At 32.5% G+C, this 22,496-nt stretch overlaps 1 protein-coding gene and 1 long non-coding RNA gene across 3 annotated transcripts; one reads left to right on the forward strand and one right to left on the reverse strand.

The window, feature by feature from the left end:
- Nucleotides 1-1,965: 1,965 nt before the first annotated feature.
- On the reverse strand, nucleotides 1,966-4,986 carry LOC128200268 (uncharacterized). 2 transcript variants are annotated; one of them, XR_008252649.1, is made up of 2 exons: nucleotides 3,980-4,986; nucleotides 1,966-2,827 (listed from the first exon to the last, which is right to left on the reverse strand). It is a non-coding gene; the product is annotated as an uncharacterized LOC128200268 (long non-coding RNA). The 2 variants fall into 2 exon arrangements; XR_008252648.1 differs by having other exon boundaries at nucleotides 3,868-4,986.
- A 7,724-nt stretch (nucleotides 4,987-12,710) lies between these two features.
- Nucleotides 12,711-18,422, forward strand: LOC113516607 (vacuolar protein sorting-associated protein 37A-like). Its single transcript, XM_052892979.1, has 3 exons — nucleotides 12,711-13,446; nucleotides 16,301-16,607; nucleotides 17,263-18,422. The coding sequence occupies exons 1-3, from the start codon at nucleotides 12,970-12,972 to the stop codon at nucleotides 17,385-17,387; spliced, it is 909 nt and encodes a 302-aa protein (XP_052748939.1). The 5' UTR covers nucleotides 12,711-12,969; the 3' UTR covers nucleotides 17,388-18,422.
- The last annotated feature ends 4,074 nt before the right edge of the window (nucleotides 18,423-22,496 follow it).

Here is a 22,496-nt window from a genome sequence, read left to right on the forward strand (position 1 = left end):
TTGAACCTGAGATTCTAGATAGGTACGTACTTACGAAGATTCGTCAGTGCAATACATTTAAAAGATCTTGTAGAGTGAATGGAATGTACAGATCTAATTGCATTACATTACATTACATTCTGTGTTACTGCATAATATATTTATTTACCAAACTAAATAATACCTAAGACATAATTTATTTAAATCAATTCAGCACTGAGCGCATACAATATACTTTATCTAAATATCTTACTACTAGAACTTCACCTAATACTTTTTAAGTGACATTTCAAAGAAAGAGGTTCTTAATTCATCTGATTTTTATAAATAATAATTTTTCTTGTCAACGTATCACAGTTTTAAACACATTAAGAAGGAAATATCTTACGTTTATTGTCCACCTGATGGAAAATGGTATAAATAGACATAAACAGTACCGTGAAATACATATAACAGAGTATACTGTGTCGCCCATAATACTCTACATGCGTTGCTATTCCTAAGGACTAAGGTGTTAAACCCCGGCACCCTGTAATTTCACAGCCACATTTCAATCTTCTAACCAAAATCATCCACTCACAACTGCTTCACGGCGGGGGGAGTAGGGATTATTAATCCCTATTGAATTAGTAGCCCCATTGTTAACAATATACCCTGTCAGGTCGACCTCCTCGTGGTTCCCCCTGGAAACCATCGTGATTGATTTATTGTTAGATTCGTCACGGTGGGCTAACTGACCTGCTACAACCTCACCTATCATCCTTCACTGGTGCCTCTCCAGTGTATACCGATAACGCAGGCGGGGTTACCATTCCATTATCATCCATTAAAAAAAAACTGCTTCACGGCAGAAATACGAATTAGACGGAGGTACCCCTAGCGGCAATAAGCAGATGACTCTTCCTCCATCATCTCCCTCTGATAAAATTTTATCTGGTTAACAAATTAGAATTTACTGGGTACAGAGGCAACGCATGGGGGGTATCATGGACGAAACAGTATACTCTGTTATGTCCATGGTACTGCTCATGTCTATAGGCGACGGTTACCACTTTCCATCAGGTGGGCCATCAGCTTGTTTGCTATTCTAAGTGGTATAAAAAAACATAGTGTGAAAAAGCACTTAGTGAGTCTGGCATAGTGCGGCCAGCTGTTGAGTGTAAAACATTTTCTTTTCTTTTAACCGTATTCATGGAACATGTTGTCTCTGTTTTCGCTCAGGATAGCAATACAGTCACATGTCATACTATATTAAAAAAAAAAGTTAACTTATTGGTGTGCAAACTTCTACCGTCATAATTTTCATCTCACTTTTTGGGAAGAGAAAATTACAAAGAACATTAAGTTACACAAATTTTCGAAAAAAACGGAGTGTCCGTTTTCGCCTCTCGTAGATTGACGTCTTTATTCTACAGTAACATCCATAGCTTTAGTGCCTACGGTCCTCTTTCTATGACATTATGTAAAGCTAAACTTTTTAAAGAATCTTCAATTTAGTAAAATTTTCAATATAAAAATTTATAATATCTACTTATTCTAATTTACTAGCAAATATACAATATTGATAATCGCTGCAACTTATTGCTATTACTTTAATTAAGGAACAATTTCTAGCTTATAGTAATAATATTCTATTCTATTGTTTTTGGGATATTTTGTCTTAAGTAAAGACTTTAATAGAATTTAAACGGTAACGCTTATTTTTTTTTATTACTGACTCTGGAATTTCATCTTGTTTCAAATATAATATTCCTTCTATAAAACGTCGAGTCGTAAACTTTCTATTGCAATATAGATTTTTTTATGCAAGTGAATAATTGTTTATAAATTATAAATATAAAACAGGCCAAACATAATGCAACATACCTACAAGTTAAAAAGAATGTGTTCTAAACCCATATCATTTAAAAAAATTACATTGAATGACAACTGACAGTGACAGTATCAGGAAGAGAGAGGCGGGAAACTCGAATAAGAACAAGCGGGTTTTTTAAATTTTTTTTATTAATTTATTAAAACTATCTCTATCAATTCTTATTATTTAATAAAATATTATATTTTCACTAAATTCAGCGACAGTAATATAATTAGCATTCATGGGGAAGCGCAGTTGTAGAAAAAGGAAAAAAAAAGATGACGATTCAGGTGATGTAGACCATGAACCTTGTAATGACAAGGATATATATTCGGAAGATACTTCTACTGACTCAGAATCTGAAATTGATAAGGCCGATAAGTATAAACCTTACTACGTCACAGATTATATTAGAAGATATCCCGAGGAATCCCCTGGGACAGAATTTGTTGTCTTTGTAGAATCCTCAGATAGTCAGAAAACCATTGGATCCAGAGACTTGCTCTCACTCTCCTCCTGTTTAAAACGATTTAATAAAGGGGTAACTTATCTTAGATCTATAAATAAATTCAAAATCGGAGTATACTTTCAAAAGCCAGACTTAGCCAATGCTTTTTTAAATAATAAAACTTTTTTAAATGACTACCATTTTAAGGCCAGTATTCCTGCTTCTTCAACAGAAGTTACAGGCGTTATTAGAAATGTACCTACAAATATATCTAATAAAAAAATATATACTATGATATCGAGTTCTAAGAAAATTATTGCTATTAAAAGAATTTTAAGAAAAAATACCTTGACTCATGGATATGTGTTACAGCCAACTCTAACCGTGACAATTACTTTTGCTGCATCTGTATTACCTGAATATCTGGATATTGGAGGTTGGCGCCACAATGTCACTCCATATATACCACCAGTTAAACAATGCTACCGGTGCTTGAGGTATGGACATTTAGCTAAATTCTGTAAGAATTCTGAGCGTTGCAGCATCTGCAAAGGTGAGCATAATTATAAAACTTGTACAACTGGAATGGAAAACGCTATTTGTGTACACTGCAATGGAAATCACACAAGTGTATCACCGCAATGCCCTGTTAAACAAAAGAAAATTGCTGAAAATAGATCTAAATTCAGACCTGCTTCTTTTGGAGATATACTTAGCACTGAAATATTTCCTAAACTGGGTAACAAACCTAAAAAAAATGTAGACCTAATTTCAATTCTAAATTCTGATAACAAGAGTTTATCACTTTTAATAGAAAGCATAATCAAACTTATTTCACTACATAACACAAAGAACACATCTATTAACACTAAAAGTGTTTTGAATGTGTTATATGATACTTTTGGTAATAGACCTATTTCACAAAATTCAATCGAGACCAATTAACTATCATACAGTGGAACGCTCAGAGCCTACTGAGCAATCGACATATTTTTACACAATTTTTAAATGAACATCATATTCACATTGCTCTCATCTCAGAAACTTGGCTAAAACCACATTACAAATTAAAAATTAAAGATTATTGAATAGAACGAAATGATTGTGGTAATAACCACAATGGAGTAGCGATTATTATACATAATAGTATTAGATATAAAAAACTTCACTCTTTTTTCGACAATTCTTTGCAAACTATAGCTATTAGTATTGAAGTTAATAATTCTTGGTATTCAGTTGCCAGTATTTACTGTCCTACCAATAGTACACCTAGTTTTACTAAAGCCAAATTTAAGTTCTTTTTGGAGTCTCTTCCTAAACCCACTATCATATCTGGAGATTTAAATGCACATCATACTATGTGGGGTTGTACCTCCACTAATACAAGAGGTAAAGACATTCTTGATTGTTTAGATGAATGTAATTTGGTACTATTAAATGATAAGCAAGTTACTACTGTTGGCTCTCATATTTGGAGACCCAATGGCCTTGATTTAACTATGGTATCCCCATCCATATCATTAAAATGCGAGTGGTCGGTTCATGATGATCTAACGGATCATTATGAATACACGGAAGTTATCACCTGCCGACTTTTACTAAAATAAACACAAAGAACTCTTCATCAACTCCGTCAGGTGAACAACATGCTCCTATAGATGAAGTTAATAAACTTTTGTTAAATCGTATAAACCTACGTCTCGTTAATTGGGATCTTTATTCTGAAACTGTTAATCGATTACTTTTGGATTTCGAGTATGATGTCAATGAACCCTTAAACAATTACAATAGGTTCTTTTTTTTTTTTTTTTTTTTAGTACGTTTGTTCCGTTTGGAACAGGCTAAGGTCGGAGACCATGCTGCCTAGTCTTCAAAAAGATAATTTGTCTGGAATTTTATTTTTCTAATGTCGCTTCAATTATTGTCATAATCTTCAATATTTCATTTGTCAAATCCGGTAAGTACATTTTCATAAATATCTTTTCTTGAGTTTTCTTAAACCAGTGGATTTATCAAATTAAAAATAAATAATTATAAAAAATCATTGTCTTGCAATTCAATAAAAGTATTCTTATAGCTCCTTGAATGTTGTAGTAATATAAGTGAAAATAGCTTTGAAACAAGAAGGAAATCTTAAGAGAAGCGGGATTGAGTGCGGGATATTTTCGGGTTTTTTGAAGATAATCCTAAGTTCGTCAAACATAATGTGTCTTTGAATGACAAATTCAGAGCAATCAAAAAAAGGTGATGTAGAGATTGGGCTGTATTTGAGTTACACCATGTGCATGATGGGGAAGCGATCATGCCCATTCGGTGCAGGTGTTCGTTGAAATGTCCGTGGCCGATTCGTAATCTACAAATATTGGTGTAAAATTTTCTGTTTGTGTCCTTTCCTTTGCAGAACCACGGTTTTCCAATACGCCAATTAATTTTGCGGTACCATTTGCCTTTAGTCTGTAATATTTGAGTCCAATGCTCCTCCCATTTAGTTGTAACGATTTTATGTATTCCAATACTACAATCTGAATAACAAAGGGGTAAATCTTGAACACGAGCAGCACTTGAATTAATAATTTTAGCCAAAGTGTCTACTTGTTCATTCCCAAACACTCCAATATGTGAAGGGGTCCAGATGAAGATAATATCTTTTCCATATATAGTACAGAGATGATAATATTTATTACGAATTTCTTGAATTAAGTAGTTTGATGATGAAATGAATGTGTTATTTTATAATGCCATAAGAACACTCATACTATCTGTAATTATAATCCATTTCGAATATAGTACCTGTTTTTCTATGTATTCTAATGCTAAAAATATAGCTTTTGCTTCTGCTGTGTAAATACTAGCCAAAGTTGAAATTTTATAACCGTGACCAAATCTATTTGACAAATCGTAAAAAGCCACTGAAGTGCTAAGTGCATTTTTGGAACCATCTGTATATATCTGCCTGTAGTCAATAAATTCTGATAAAGTCTCATACATATCGTGCTTTTCTTTTATGTCTTTACGTATAACAATTTTGATCTTACAGAACTTACTCTCATAAAGGCCATTATAACAAGGAAGTATCTTACTACTATAGATGTTATATTCATCTCGTAAATTCAAATCATTGACAATAGTTTTATTCAAAAACATAGAAATGGGGCAATTTAATAATTTGAGTATGAGTGGGTTATAGGAAACTGAAAAAACTTTGAAGAGAAATTTGAGTTTTAGGTATTCGAAACGAAGAAGGATAGGAGGCAAATTACATTCTACTTGCATTGAGATAATTGGAGAAGTATACATAGCACCTAAAATAAGTCTTAAATTCATATTTTGAATTTTTTCGAGTTTTTCTACTAATTTATGTTCTGAGGCATAACAAAAGAAAGCGTAATCAAAATTACTTCTAACAAGAGATTTGTAAAGTAAAAGGATAATTTTAGGATCAGCTCCCCAGTTACGACCAATTACAGATCTTATTATATTAGTGGCTCTTAAAGCACGATCTACTAAGCAATCAGCGTATAGATCCCATTTTAAATTTTGATGAAAAATTACCCCCAGAAATTTAACGCTACAGTCTGTTGGAAGAGTTTGATTATTATATATAATATTCATTAATGGAACATATTTATGAACTTGATGAAAAACAACTACTTTACTTTTGGTTAAACTAATATCGAGGGAAAGAAGAGAAAAATATTTCTCAAGTCTTTTTAATGACTCATTTAACACTAATTGCATATCAATAATATTCTTTCCTTTTATATAAATTAATAAATCATCGGCAAATTGCAAGTTGTTCACACTGTTTCCTAAAACTAAATTAAGTTTATAGATATATAAAATATATAGTAGCGGGCTTAAAATACCACCTTGACATACTCCTTTAGAGCTTAACCTAGGTCCTATTAATTTACTATTTACTTTAACATACACTTCTCTATTACTAAGAAAATTATAAATCCATTCGATAAGTTTCATTGGAAGAAATGAGGATAGAATCGAAGATAGAACTGTTAAATTTACATTGTTAAAAGCTCCTACGACATCTAAAAAAACAGATAGAACATATTCATCGTTATTCAAAGCAGTACTAAGGTCGACATAGAAGTTCGCTAAACTTTCGCGCGCTGAATATCCACGGCGAAAACCAAATTGATTCGATGGTAATATACTATTACTTTCAATAAAGAACTCTAAACGCTGTTTAATTAATTGTTCGAATAATTTGCCTGCACAGGACGTCAATGTTATAGGTCTATAGGAGTCGAAATTTGTAGGATCTTTACCGGGTTTAATTACTGGAATCAAACAATCCATTTTCCATTCTGGTGGGATAATACAGTCCTTCCATAAATCGTTAAAAATTTGTAAGAGTTTAGTAAGGTTTATTTTATTCAGCAATCGAAACATATTGTATGTTAAGCGATCAAGGCCACTAGCTGTATCTTTTCTAGATTTTACTGCACTGGATATTTCATCAATTGAGAATGGGTCAGTGAGAAATTTTGGGCATGAATTAACAGAATTAAACTGTTTGTCATCAAAAGGTGAGTGTACAAAATCAGGAGTATATTTGCGTAAAAAATCATTGACCCATGATATATCTTTAAAATGATTTTGACGATGTTTTGAATTTAGTTTTCTCATATTTTGCCAAACAGTGGAAATTGGTGTTAATCTATTAAATTTGGAACAAAATTTTGCCATAATTGTTATTTTTACTTGCTTAATTACTAACTTTTAACAGCTTGAACTCTTTTAAAATTTATGTAATTATCGAGAGTTGGATTTTGTTTAAACCTAAGGTAAGCCGCTTTACTATCATTGACAGCTGTCGCACACCTGTTATTCCACCAAGGTACTGCAATATGTTTGTGCCTCTTTGAAGTATTTGCACCGCTATTTGATAAGTTCCTACGTGGAACGGAACGTTCCACAGCTGTCAAAATAATTTTACAGAACCTATTGGGAAAAAAAGGCGGGAAACTCGAATAAGAACAAGCGGGTTTTTTAAATTTTTTTTATTAATTTATTAAAACTATCTCTATCAATTCTTATTATTTAATAAAATATTATATTTTCACTAAATTCAGCGACAGTAATATAATTAGCATTCATGGGGAAGCGCAGTTGTAGAAAAAGGAAAAAAAAGATGACGATTCAGGTGATGTAGACCATGAACCTTGTAATGACAAGGATATATATTCGGAAGATACTTCTACTGACTCAGAATCTGAAATTGATAAGGCCGATAAGTATAAACCTTACTACGTCACAGATTATATTAGAAGATATCCCGAGGAATCCCCTGGGACAGAATTTGTTGTCTTTGTAGAATCCTCAGATAGTCAGAAAACCATTGGATCCAGAGACTTGCTCTCACTCTCCTCCTGTTTAAAACGATTTAATAAAGGGGTAACTTATCTTAGATCTATAAATAAATTCAAAATCGGAGTATACTTTCAAAAGCCAGACTTAGCCAATGCTTTTTTAAATAATAAAACTTTTTTAAATGACTACCATTTTAAGGCCAGTATTCCTGCTTCTTCAACAGAAGTTACAGGCGTTATTAGAAATGTACCTACAAATATATCTAATAAAAAAATATATACTATGATATCGAGTTCTAAGAAAATTATTGCTATTAAAAGAATTTTAAGAAAAAATACCTTGACTCATGGATATGTGTTACAGCCAACTCTAACCGTGACAATTACTTTTGCTGCATCTGTATTACCTGAATATCTGGATATTGGAGGTTGGCGCCACAATGTCACTCCATATATACCACCAGTTAAACAATGCTACCGGTGCTTGAGGTATGGACATTTAGCTAAATTCTGTAAGAATTCTGAGCGTTGCAGCATCTGCAAAGGTGAGCATAATTATAAAACTTGTACAACTGGAATGGAAAACGCTATTTGTGTACACTGCAATGGAAATCACACAAGTGTATCACCGCAATGCCCTGTTAAACAAAAGAAAATTGCTGAAAATAGATCTAAATTCAGACCTGCTTCTTTTGGAGATATACTTAGCACTGAAATATTTCCTAAACTGGGTAACAAACCTAAAAAAAATGTAGACCTAATTTCAATTCTAAATTCTGATAACAAGAGTTTATCACTTTTAATAGAAAGCATAATCAAACTTATTTCACTACATAACACAAAGAACACATCTATTAACACTAAAAGTGTTTTGAATGTGTTATATGATACTTTTGGTAATAGACCTATTTCACAAAATTCAATCGAGACCAATTAACTATCATACAGTGGAACGCTCAGAGCCTACTGAGCAATCGACATATTTTTACACAATTTTTAAATGAACATCATATTCACATTGCTCTCATCTCAGAAACTTGGCTAAAACCACATTACAAATTAAAAATTAAAGATTATTGTATAGAACGAAATGATTGTGGTAATAACCACAATGGAGTAGCGATTATTATACATAATAGTATTAGATATAAAAAACTTCACTCTTTTTTCGACAATTCTTTGCAAACTATAGCTATTAGTATTGAAGTTAATAATTCTTGGTATTCAGTTGCCAGTATTTACTGTCCTACCAATAGTACACCTAGTTTTACTAAAGCCAAATTTAAGTTCTTTTTGGAGTCTCTTCCTAAACCCACTATCATATCTGGAGATTTAAATGCACATCATACTATGTGGGGTTGTACCTCCACTAATACAAGAGGTAAAGACATTCTTGATTGTTTAGATGAATGTAATTTGGTACTATTAAATGATAAGCAAGTTACTACTGTTGGCTCTCATATTTGGAGACCCAATGGCCTTGATTTAACTATGGTATCCCCATCCATATCATTAAAATGCGAGTGGTCGGTTCATGATGATCCGTTAGGAAGTTATCACCTGCCGACTTTTACTAAAATAAACACAAAGAACTCTTCATCAACTCCGTCAGGTGAACAACATGCTCCTATAGATGAAGTTAATAAACTTTTGTTAAATCGTATAAACCTACGTCTCGTTAATTGGGATCTTTATTCTGAAACTGTTAATCGATTACTTTTGGATTTCGAGTATGATGTCAATGAACCCTTAAACAATTACAATAGGTTCTGTAAAATTATTTTGACAGCTGTGGAACGTTCCGTTCCACGTAGGAACTTATCAAATAGCGGTGCAAATACTTCAAAGAGGCACAAACATATTGCAGTACCTTGGTGGAATAACAGGTGTGCGACAGCTGTCAATGATAGTAAAGCGGCTTACCTTAGGTTTAAACAAAATCCAACTCTCGATAATTACATAAATTTTAAAAGAGTTCAAGCTGTTAAAAAGTTAGTAATTAAGCAAGTAAGACAACAGGGGTGGCAGGAATTTTGTTCCAAATTTAATAGATTAACACCAATTTCCACTGTTTGGCAAAATATGAGAAAACTAAATTCAAAACATCGTCAAAATCATTTTAAAGATATATCATGGGTCAATGATTTTTTACGCAAATATACTCCTGATTTTGTACACTCACCTTTTGATGACAAACAGTTTAATTCTGTTAATTCATGCCCAAAATTTCTCACTGACCCATTCTCAATTGATGAAATATCCAGTGCAGTAAAATCTAGAAAAGATACAGCTAGTGGCCTTGATCGCTTAACATACAATATGTTTCGATTGCTGAATAAAATAAACCTTACTAAACTCTTACAAATTTTTAACGATTTATGGAAGGACTGTATTATCCCACCAGAATGGAAAATGGATTGTTTGATTCCAGTAATTAAACCCGGTAAAGATCCTACAAATTTCGACTCCTATAGACCTATAACATTGACGTCCTGTGCAGGCAAATTATTCGAACAATTAATTAAACAGCGTTTAGAGTTCTTTATTGAAAGTAATAGTATATTACCATCGAATCAATTTGGTTTTCGCCGTGGATATTCAGCGCGCGAAAGTTTAGCGAACTTCTATGTCGACCTTAGTACTGCTTTGAATAACGATGAATATGTTCTATCTGTTTTTTTAGATGTCGTAGGAGCTTTTAACAATGTAAATTTAACAGTTCTATCTTCGATTTTATCCTCATTTCTTCCAATGAAACTTATCGAATGGATTTATAATTTTCTTAGTAATAGAGAAGTGTATGTTAAAGTAAATAGTAAATTAATAGGACCTAGGTTAAGCTCTAAAGGAGTATGTCAAGGTGGTATTCTAAGCCCGCTACTATATATTTTATATATCTATAAACTTAATTCAATTTTAGGAAACAGTGTGAACAACTTGCAATTTGCCGATGATTTATTAATTTATATAAAAGGAAAGAATATTATTGATATGCAATTAGTGTTAAATGAGTCATTAAAAAGACTTGAGAAATATTTTTCTCTTCTTTCCCTCGATATTAGTTTAACCAAAAGTAAAGTAGTTGTTTTTCATCAAGTTCATAAATATGTTCCATTAATGAATATTATATATAATAATCAAACTCTTCCAACAGACTGTAGCGTTAAATTTCTGGGGGTAATTTTTCATCAAAATTTAAAATGGGATCTATACGCTGATTGCTTAGTAGATCGTGCTTTAAGAGCCACTAATATAATAAGATCTGTAATTGGTCGTAACTGGGGAGCTGATCCTAAAATTATCCTTTTACTTTACAAATCTCTTGTTAGAAGTAATTTTGATTACGCTTTCTTTTGTTATGCCTCAGAACATAAATTAGTAGAAAAACTCGAAAAAATTCAAAATATGAATTTAAGACTTATTTTAGGTGCTATGTATACTTCTCCAATTATCTCAATGCAAGTAGAATGTAATTTGCCTCCTATCCTTCTTCGTTTCGAATACCTAAAACTCAAATTTCTCTTCAAAGTTTTTTCAGTTTCCAATAACCCACTCATACTCAAATTATTAAATTGCCCCATTTCTATGTTTTTGAATAAAACTATTGTCAATGATTTGAATTTACGAGATGAATATAACATCTATAGTAGTAAGATACTTCCTTGTTATAATGGCCTTTATGAGAGTAAGTTCTGTAAGATCAAAATTGTTATACGTAAAGACATAAAAGAAAAGCACGATATGTATGAGACTTTATCAGAATTTATTGACTACAGGCAGATATATACAGATGGTTCCAAAAATGCACTTAGCACTTCAGTGGCTTTTTACGATTTGTCAAATAGATTTGGTCACGGTTATAAAATTTCAACTTTGGCTAGTATTTACACAGCAGAAGCAAAAGCTATATTTTTAGCATTAGAATACATAGAAAAACAGGTACTATATTCGAAATGGATTATAATTACAGATAGTATGAGTGTTCTTATGGCATTATAAAATAACACATTCATTTCATCATCAAACTACTTAATTCAAGAAATTCGTAATAAATATTATCATCTCTGTACTATATATGGAAAAGATATTATCTTCATCTGGACCCCTTCACATATTGGAGTGTTTGGGAATGAACAAGTAGACACTTTGGCTAAAATTATTAATTCAAGTGCTGCTCGTGTTCAAGATTTACCCCTTTGTTATTCAGATTGTAGTATTGGAATACATAAAATCGTTACAACTAAATGGGAGGAGCATTGGACTCAAATATTACAGACTAAAGGCAAATGGTACCGCAAAATTAATTGGCGTATTGGAAAACCGTGGTTCTGCAAAGGAAAGGACACAAACAGAAAATTTTACACCAATATTTGTAGATTACGAATCGGCCACGGACATTTCAACGAACACCTGCACCGAATGGGCATGATCGCTTCCCCATCATGCACATGGTGTAACTCAAATACAGCCCAATCTCTACATCACCTTTTTTTTGATTGCTCTGAATTTGTCATTCAAAGACACATTATGTTTGACGAACTTAGGATTATCTTCAAAAAACCCGAAAATATCCCGCACTCAATCCCGCTTCTCTTAAGATTTCCTTCTTGTTTCAAAGCTATTTTCACTTATATTACTACAACATTCAAGGAGCTATAAGAATACTTTTATTGAATTGCAAGACAATGATTTTTTATAATTATTTATTTTTAATTTGATAAATCCACTGGTTTAAGAAAACTCAAGAAAAGATATTTATGAAAATGTACTTACCGGATTTGACAAATGAAATATTGAAGATTATGACAATAATTGAAGCGACATTAGAAAAATAAAATTCCAGACAATTTATCTTTTTGAAGACTAGGCAGCATGGTCTCCGACCTTAGCCTGTTCCAAACGGAACAAACGTACTAAAAAAAAAAAAAAAAAATGACAGTATCAGAAAGTTTTCAATGACAAAAACGTGATGTACCAGACGAACAATGCCACAGAATATTATGTTTCTATTGGCTGAATAATTTTTGTTTACAAAAACAACCAATCATCTAAGAGAGATAAAGGTGTCATTCACGTGCAAATTTCTAAATTAGATGCGAAAATCAAACAAAAAACTTTTATTGATTTGATTTGTTTGCGTTGAGATTTTGTTTTTGTTCTAAAATTTTTATTATTCAGCTTAACAATAGCAAACGAAGTAAAAATAAAATTTATCTATTAAAATAAAGTGAATGTTGTATCTAGTTCGCATCAAATAGCTGTCACATTGATCACAAAATATAAAAAATTGTTTATATTTTATATCTTTCGTATTTTGTTAATATTTCTTATATAAAAGTTAAGAGTATATAAATAAAATGCTTCCAAGGACGTATTACAACGAGCAAGATATGAGAAAACGACAAATAGACACATTGAAAATCTTCAACGATAATGTTATAGAGATTGATGAAAACTCTGAGTATCGGGTGGAGTTTACTGCTGATGGCAAAAATATGAGCTTAAATGTTGTACTGAGCCCTGAGTTTCCTAACGAGAAGCCTTCTATATACGTGAATCCCGCTGTGCCGCATCCCTGGCTTGCGGAGAATTCGAATCAAATTGTTGGTGCCCCTGGACTTATTAATTACAGCTTACATTCGGATTTAGGACGTGTAGTCCAAGCTATTATACGTGAGTTCCAAAGGACATTACCGAATCTTACAAACAGTGATGATAAGTGCAGCGATGTAAGCCCACAGTCTCAGATCAGTGCTCAGTCCTTACTGTTCCCTGAGTTAGGAGAATTGACTATTGATGAATTACAGGAGATATTAGAGAACCCTGACTTACAGGTAATATATTGTTTGTTTTTTTATTGTAATTGGTAACTTTAAAAGCATAATATAGTTGTAACCACTAATATAGATTTAAACAAATTATATAAGTTTATAATAATATAAACCGTATTTTGAACATATATTCATATTCACACTTCAATTGTAAAACTGCACTTAAAACATGGTTATTGAGTCTGACGTACGATGACACGGAGAAATTACTGAAGGTTACGTATTAAATTACAACTTATGAAAATATTATTAAAATAATGTATATTGTGTAAGTGTGTGTAGGATATATCGGTTGTATAACCTTAACTATATATGTGTATATATGTGTATGTATGTGTGTGTGTGTATGTATATGTATGTATATGTGTATGTATGTATATATATATATATATATATGTATATGTATGTGTGTGTGTATGTGTCTATGTATGTGTATATGTATTAATGTTGTTATTATATTCATAACCAGAACAAATTGTAATATAGTGCCAACACCGTGGGGTGAGGACCTGGTGATCTGTAACACAGGTTTATCCTACTTCAGACACCAGTTCTTCACAATACATTAAATTATGTAACCTCCAAAAATAAATGTATTAGAATATAATAGATGTACAACTGGTATTGTGAAGAGAATAAACTTTATTATTATTATTATTATAAATACTTTAATACTTGTCTTTGGAATTGTAATAAAAATATGTATAGACTAGCTTTTCACCGCGACTTCATCTGTATTACTGGGATAAAAGATATCTTCTTCTCCATCTTGTATAGTATGTATATACCACATTGAATAGTGATTGATTTAATAAGGTAATGATAACAAACAAACTAAATCACTCATATTTATAATATTAGTAATTATTTGATGAGTCAACTACTTATGTATATATTTTTCATCCCTCACAGGTAGTTTGAAAAATTAAAAAAAAAATTCAAAATTCAAAAATAATTTATTCATGTAGGACATTTTAGCCGCTTATGAACGTCAAATTTTTACATTATAATTTTATTTTTTTTCCCTACCGTCCAGTTCGGTATACGAGGTTTGTCCGGAAAGTACGTATAAAAGTTTTTTAAAAATTTTATTTTACAATTATTCAGGTAAATCAATTTTATCCCCTTCAAAGTACTCCCCCTGTGACATAATGCACTTGTGCCAACGCCGTTTCCACTGTGAGAAGGCTCCTTGAAAGTCCTCTGGTTGTAGGTTTCTCAGCTGCCCCGTCGTAGCTTTTTTTATCTCATTTATGTCCCCCAAATGCCGCCCCCGAAGTACCAATTTGGTTTTTGGGAACAAGAAGAAGTCACACGGGGCCAAATCCGGCGAATAGGGGGTGTTCGGTCACCGTAATGGAATTTTTACTCAAAAACTCACGGAACGATCTTGGCGCAAATTTTTTTCATTTGAAGTTCGTTTCTTAGAATTTCGTGGACCACGGTTTTGCCCAAATTAAGCTCTTCAGCCACCTGTCTGACCGTTAAACGACGGTCCCCATTAACACAAGTTCGAATTCTTTCCACGTTTTCGTCGGAATGTGAAGTGGAAGGACGTCCTGAACGTGGGTCATCTTGAACGCTTTCTCGGCCCTCTCTGAATCTTTTTAGCCACTTGTGGACGGTTGGTTCCTTCACAGCATCATCCCCATAAACTGTTCTGAGATCGGCAAAAATTTCACGGCCATTCTTGCCGAGTTTCGAGAGAAACTTGATTACGACGCGCTGCTCTTCAACGGAAGCGGGCTCCATGCCGACGGGGTTTCGTTAAGAGGTAACTTCACAGATGGCGTGACAAGCCAGTTCGCACCGCACGGCGGTCAGACCAGAACTGAAGCATTGTTAGGGACATAAGGAAGGGGTCCTGCGCTTACCTGGCCTCCCCACTCCTCTTTCTCGCATTCCAGAACACTTTTATACGAACTTTCCGGACAGACCTCGTATAGATCCAATTGAGAAGAACTGGCAAGAAACTCAATTGAATTACTTTTTTTTTTTTAAAGCCAGTTTATTTACAATGTATATTTATATAGGTGTCTATGTCTAACATTAAATGAAAATTCAGTGCATGAACAACTATTGCCATGCACACTCGTCATTCAAGTAATCGTTTAGTGAGTAATAGGCTTTGCTCAGTAAATATGATTTAACAGATGTTTTGAATTTATTTAAGGGTAATTCCAACATATCCTTTGGTATCTTATTGTAAATTTTTATACCTATTCCCATAAAAGACCTATTAACTTTTTCTAAACGATACTTAGGGACAGCAAGTTTGTCTTTAAATCTAGTATTAATATTATGAATATTGCTGTTTTTTGGAAATAAGTCAAGTTTGTCAGTGTAATCCAATAACACAGATGGGGTTGCTATTCCATTATCATCCACTAAAGACTGTGGGGATTAGCAATCCCATTGCTAGCAATATACATTATTTTTTTATGGATGATAATGAAATGGTAATCCCACCTGCAGCTATCGATATACACTGGTGGTACTGATTCATCCATTAAAAAAACCCAAGTGTCAATAAATAATTTAATAGATTTTATTTTATATTTATTGATTGGAAATACACCTCTTCTCTCAAAGGAAATTGTTGTTTTATATATTTTGCTTTTTTTTTTTGTTGCTTTTTTTGTTTTTCATTCTTTTATCTCTTTTACTGTGTATTATGTGTATGTTTTTATTGTAATTTATGTGTTGTAAGTAATGTAAATAAATTACCTATCTATCTATCTCTTGATTGAGCCAACTACTCCCTCAAATAGCACATGGTTTATCTGATCCTTATAGTTTAGGATTTTAAACCAACCCTTGTTACCCTTCATATTTAATTTTGTATTGTATTTTTTAGGACAAAATATTAGAAAACAATCCACAACTAGTACAATTGGAATTAGAGACTGAAGAAATAATGAATAGTATCGAAAATATAGCACAAGACAATATTTCAAAACAGCAGTGTCTCGACGACTTGAAAACCGAAGTGATTGACCGTATATCAACAATTGTACAGATGAAGATGAACTATGAGGAGTTACATCGCAAACACCAAAAGCTAGCTGATATGTACGATCCCCATCGCATCAGGGATTGCCTGAAGGTTGCTGCTTTGCAAGCAGATGAAGATGCTGAGAATATAGCTGATCAATTTCTCTTAGGTACATTTTTCTAATCTACATTTTTACAATTAATATCTGTCTGTTTATTATGTCAACTAAATATTTTAGAAAAGTACTATAATAATACTAGCTTTTACCCACGACTTCGTCCACGTGACTGAGATAAAGAGTAACCTATCTGCTTCTCCATTCCAAATAGTATGTGTATACCAAATTTCACAGTATAAGGTGACAAACAAACTCACTTTCTTTTAACTTTGTTCTACAAACCTATTTTAACCATTAGCATTTTTTCATCATTTATCAAATTGGGAATTTAACACATAGGAAAAAGACAAAACACATCACTACTCGTAATTTGTTTATGAAAATTTCGCATTTTTATAAAGAGTTAAGGAAATAAATGCCCAATTTCAGACATATAATGTATGTACTTACCTGGCTTAAAAATATTTTTGTGTAAGAACTAATTACAAATGCATGTATTTTTGATTCCAGCAGGTTTTTTGGTAATTGTCTAGGACTATTTGACCTTTTAAATGGATAGATCGATTTAAATGTCCCATTTTTACTTAGGATCTGGTCAGAATCTAAACTATATTTGATGAAAATCTACTCATTTTATCTAAACTAAATGAAAAAGAGTAAACAAACACCTTGTATGATTTGCTAATTCTTAATTTATGACTTTTAGGTAAGATTCCAGTTGAAACATTTGTAACAAAATTCGCCGAGAAAAGAGCATTGGGACAAGCAAGAAGAGCCAGGGAGGAGAGACTAGCTCATCAGCTCGCACAACTTGACAGAGCGACCACTTAAATATAACTTACTTAATATTGGAAAGTTAATGAAACTCAAGATTAATAATTTTAAGTTACAAGAAGGTGATCACTTAGCATAGTACTAGGAAGTCACATTTTACATTTCCACTCAAATATATGTTTACCATCCCCTCTTGCCATTACATATTTTTGACAAACTAAAAACACCGTTAGCTACTAGACAGAGTTCCTTGGTATTTCAGAAATAATAAATGCAGCAAAATTGACTCTGTGTAAATATATAATGTGGGCTCTCGGCTCATAGGATGATAATGAGGTTTTTTTTTTATACAACTTAGAATGGCAAACAAGCTGGCGGCCCACCTGATGGAAAGTGGTAACCGTCGCCTATAGACATGAGCAGTACCATGGACATAACAGAGTATACTGTTTCGCCCATGATACCCCCATGCGTTGCCATTCCTGAGGACTCAGGTGTTATTCCTCCGTACCCAGTAAATTCACGCCACATCCCACCCTTCAAACCGAACAGAAACACACAACTGCTTTATGGTTGAAACACGAATGAGGCAGAGGTACCCAAGCAATCGACTTTTGTACAAAGTCTTCCTCTGGTGTGGATTTGTAAAATTCTTTCATTATCTGAAAAGATATATTTACAGATTGGTCCCATTGTAATTTTATCAAAATCGGTTCAGTAATTTAGTTTTTAAATCAAAACAACTGGTTTAGCCTCAATTAAAGTCTTTTTTTGGGACACAGTCATAAATATAGACAATGATATTTGCCCTTTATATATGTCAAATATCACGTAAACCTGTTAATGAAATATTTCATGTATATCGAACTAAATTCTAGATTAACAAGTGAGATAACCGAAATGTTTGTAGATCGTAACTACTTTTTTTAATAATACTATAAATTTAATATGTAATTGCTAAGAATTTTCTATGAATATTAAAATATGGTCACTGCTGTAAAGTGAATGTATAAATTATACCCTTATAATCTAAGTGTTTTAACTTATTTATTGTAACCAGTATAATAACACAATAAAAAAACTTTTTTCACTTACAATTTTATTAATTTTATATTAGCTTTTTGTCTCGTATGATCCTAGTAAAGAACAGGCCACCCCTTCCGGGGGGAAAGGGATTGTTAGTAATGGAGACTGAGAATCCCATTGCTAGCAAAATACCCAAACAGGTCGACCTCCTCGCGGTTCTCCCTGGAAACTATCATGGTTAATTCCTGATGGATTCATCATGATGAGCTAACTGGCTTGTTTTCATTCTCATCTATCACCCTTTACTGGTGCTCCGCCAGCGTATCCCATTAGTGCAGGTAAGGTTACCATACCATTTTCACCCATAAAAAAAAAAAAACCCAAGGCATTTATTTACATTATACAAATGTACCTATCACTGCGATATAGACATAGCTCATGTAGGTATCATTTTTGCCATATGCATGCTAATAATTATATTTATATAAATAAAAAAAACAATTTCTTTTTATTAATTTTTATTTGAACAAAAAATCTACAAACATTACGAAGATATACAGTACACAAATAAAGTTATACAAAAATAAAACATTACACAGCGTGAGAGAATCAACAAAATCAACGCGTAATTATACAGTACGGAACGTGAAGCGTAGGTAAAACATGGCTTTAACACAATTGTTACTCCTTTTCCCAACGGTCGACTCAAACTGGTCCCTATTTGAGAATAATTGATGGAGGGAATTTTATAAGTTCATATAAATATCTTAATTAATCGCATTTTTATCATATGAATAAATATTGTGACAAATTAAACCAACGGTAGACACGTTTTCGTTATCGCACACAAAATAAGAGAATGTCGCTGTCTGGCTTTAACTTATGCATACGGCAGAGAAGTAACGTATCTACACCAACCAAGCCTGAAATACCTGATACATGCGGCGATATCTAAATTTGAACAAGTTTTTAAATTAATGTCGACATTTTTTTTTTAATCCCAAACATGCACTTTATAGTTGGCATTTACGTTGCATTTATTTCACGTTATTACAGCAATGATTTCGCGTAAAATTCATTCGTGAATCATAGACAAAATTAGCAGAATTACATAACTAAAATCACACTCTTAAACGATAAAACTAAACACTACAATTCAATACAAAATGGATGGAATCATACAGTCAATTAGAATGACGCGCCCAGGATCTAGATCTCGTTAACATTATTACCAAAAATCTATTTTACAGTTTAATCACTAATTTTAATAAGATACTCTCCCTATTGTTTCTTTTTTAATGCTAAATTAATTTATCTACTGTAATATTATTTATAGGCATGGGTAATATGGATATCGATCTGATATCTATATATTGGGTTTCCCTGGACATTGATGGCGGGAAAGATCATTACCCATTTCGATATCGTCCATATCGGTTGAATATCTATTTTGGAATATGTCAAAAGTCTGTTATCAAATATTTATGGATAACAGACATTTACCTGCTGACATACGGGATAGTCCTTCCATTACTTCCTTCAATAGAAGACTGAAATCTCACCTTTTAACCAATAGTACATGATAATTCTATGCACTTATATATGTATATATATTTATCTATTTACTTATTTATTTATTTATTTATTCACAATTTATGTTTGTGGTTTTACATTATTTTCACCGGTACCTTTCCTGCACTGGATTACCCAAATTAAATTATTTTCTCTCTAACTACAATAAAGATGTATGTATCTAAGTGCAATAAAGAATTATATATATATATATATATATATATATATATATATATATATATATATATATATATTATTGGACCAGTATATAGATAGATATTGTGACTAAAATATATAGATATTACAATATATATTACCCATCACTAATTATTTATATCAACTATTTATTTTTATTATTTTGTCTATTTTTACTTTGATCTCTGGGCGAGTTCAATCTGGAATGGAGATTCGAAATAATACAATTAAAAATAAAAAATAAAGTAAACGTGTACAAAATAAATTGGATACAAATGCATTATTATTAATATTGTAAATTTATAAATGTGTACAAAGTATAAAAAACACTACTAGCCTATTGAGATTTGTGATATAAAGCTTAGTATAAAGCCCTTTAACTTTGCTGCTTCCTTCGAATCCGACTAAATAATACTATCATATTAAAGTCATGTGATGTGGTAACACTGTAAGAACATGATGGTACCTCTTTATTCCTAGTATGTCTTTAGAGGGATCAAAACTGAAATACTGTAAACAAAATACTGCTTATAAAGTTTTTTTTTTTATGTATACAACGTAAAATGACTTATAGAAAATAACAATGATCTAATTTTGATACTGACCAGAGGGAGACTTTGTACAAAAGTCGATTGCTTGGGTACCTCTGCCCCATTCTTGTTTCAACCGTGAAGCAGCTGTATTTGCATGGCTGTGTTTCGGTTTAAAGGGTGGGATATGGCGTGAATTTACTGGGTACAGAGGAATAACACCTGAGTCCTCAGAAATGGCAACGCATGGGGGGTATCATGGACGAAACAGTATACACTGTTATGTCCATTGTACTACTCATGTCTATAGACGACGGTTACCACTTTCCATCAGATGGACCGTCAGCTTGTTTGCCATTCTAAGTTGTATAAAAAAAAACTTTCTAATAAAAGAGCTAAAAAATCTAAATAAAACAAATTAATCGTCCATATTTTCGAATTATATAATACGTGGCGGCCTACACGTCTATAGCACACTTTTGGAGGGAAAAAGGATTGTTGGTAATGGGGTCTAATCGCCCCATTGCTAGCAATGTACCCTATAAGATTGATATCGACACGGTTTCCCCTGGAAACCATCGTGGTTAACCATTGTTGAATTAGTCACGACGTCACACTCACTGGTGCCCCGCCAGCGTATCCCAATAGCTCAGGCGGGGTTACCATTCTTTTATCATCCTTTACAACTGTTCATAACTCCCTGTTCTTTTAAGTAAACACATAATCATTTGTTATAAAAAAAAAAAAAACAAAATATTTAAAATATTATCTAGTCGGATTTCAACTTAAGATCCATATATAAAAATATTAAAGTACACACATCTTATGAACGAATCTATTGCTTGGTAAAAACATTATCGCTTACAGACTACACATATTCGGAATAGACTACGGTGGATTTTATTATATTTTACAATAGTACATTTTTCAGTCAAGTTTCTAAAGTACTGATTTATTTCATTTTGTATTCGGTCATTTTATGAAAAAACAAAAATATAAAAAAAAAACTCAAATCCGTATGTCTATATATATGCACAACGGGAATTTTATGAACGTGCTTAGTTTGTCGTTTCCGACAATTCTTTCGACTTCATCTGGAAGTCTTCTTCAGGGGGTGTACGACATATTACGTCATAGCGTCTCGCCTCGCACTGCGGGTCGCAGCTCGCAGAGCCCGTGAAGACGTCGGTGCGGGCAGGGATGGGGTGGGGGAGGGGGGAGGCATGAATTCATAAAATCCCCATTGTACACATACATAGACATCGTTAAAAAATGAAAACAATTTTCAAAAAGAATGTACATGTCGATCGTTTTATAAAAATATCAAAACGCCTACTTCATTACATAATCGTTTGTAAACGACAAAAAATACATTACCCCAATTTACGTTATGTTTACCGCACTTTAAATAAAATATAGACTCGATTCGAAATTGGCAAGTTTTAGTAAATCATCCATTTCAAAACCAGGTCTCACAACCTATTTAAAAGAACTATTTAAAGGGGTTTTCCTTTGACACAGGGGTTTATTCCTTACGGTATAGACAGAGAGCTAAGTGTAGTAAATTATGTTTACGTACTGGCCAGTACGTGAATATTATAATACTACACTAAGTGCCGAAGCTTCTCAATTTATTATAACTTGTCAATAAACATAATACGAAACAAATGGATACGGTTGGCACTTCACCTATAAAGCATTTTTAAATTGACAATTTCAATAACCCGGTTACTGGCTTTATTTTAAATACAGTAAAAACAATATTAAGTAGAAATAAAATACTTCACGGAATCAGTGATAAAATGTCAGTCAATATAATAATATGATTAACTTACATCTATCT

Source organism: Galleria mellonella, unplaced genomic scaffold (assembly GCF_026898425.1).
Source record: "Galleria mellonella isolate WM207_F2 unplaced genomic scaffold, CSIRO_AGI_GalMel_v1 utg172, whole genome shotgun sequence".
In the NCBI taxonomy this organism is placed as follows: Eukaryota; Metazoa; Arthropoda; class Insecta; order Lepidoptera; family Pyralidae; genus Galleria; species Galleria mellonella.

Coding starts and splice junctions, on each gene's coding strand:
- LOC113516607 (XM_052892979.1), top strand. CDS start 12,970: ATGCTTCCAAGGACGTATTACAACGAGCAAGATATGAGAAAACGACAA. Junction 13,447..16,300: donor TAGAGAACCCTGACTTACAG/GTAATATATTGT, acceptor TGTATTTTTTAG/GACAAAATATTAGAAAACAA. Junction 16,608..17,262: donor AGCTGATCAATTTCTCTTAG/GTACATTTTTCT, acceptor TATGACTTTTAG/GTAAGATTCCAGTTGAAACA.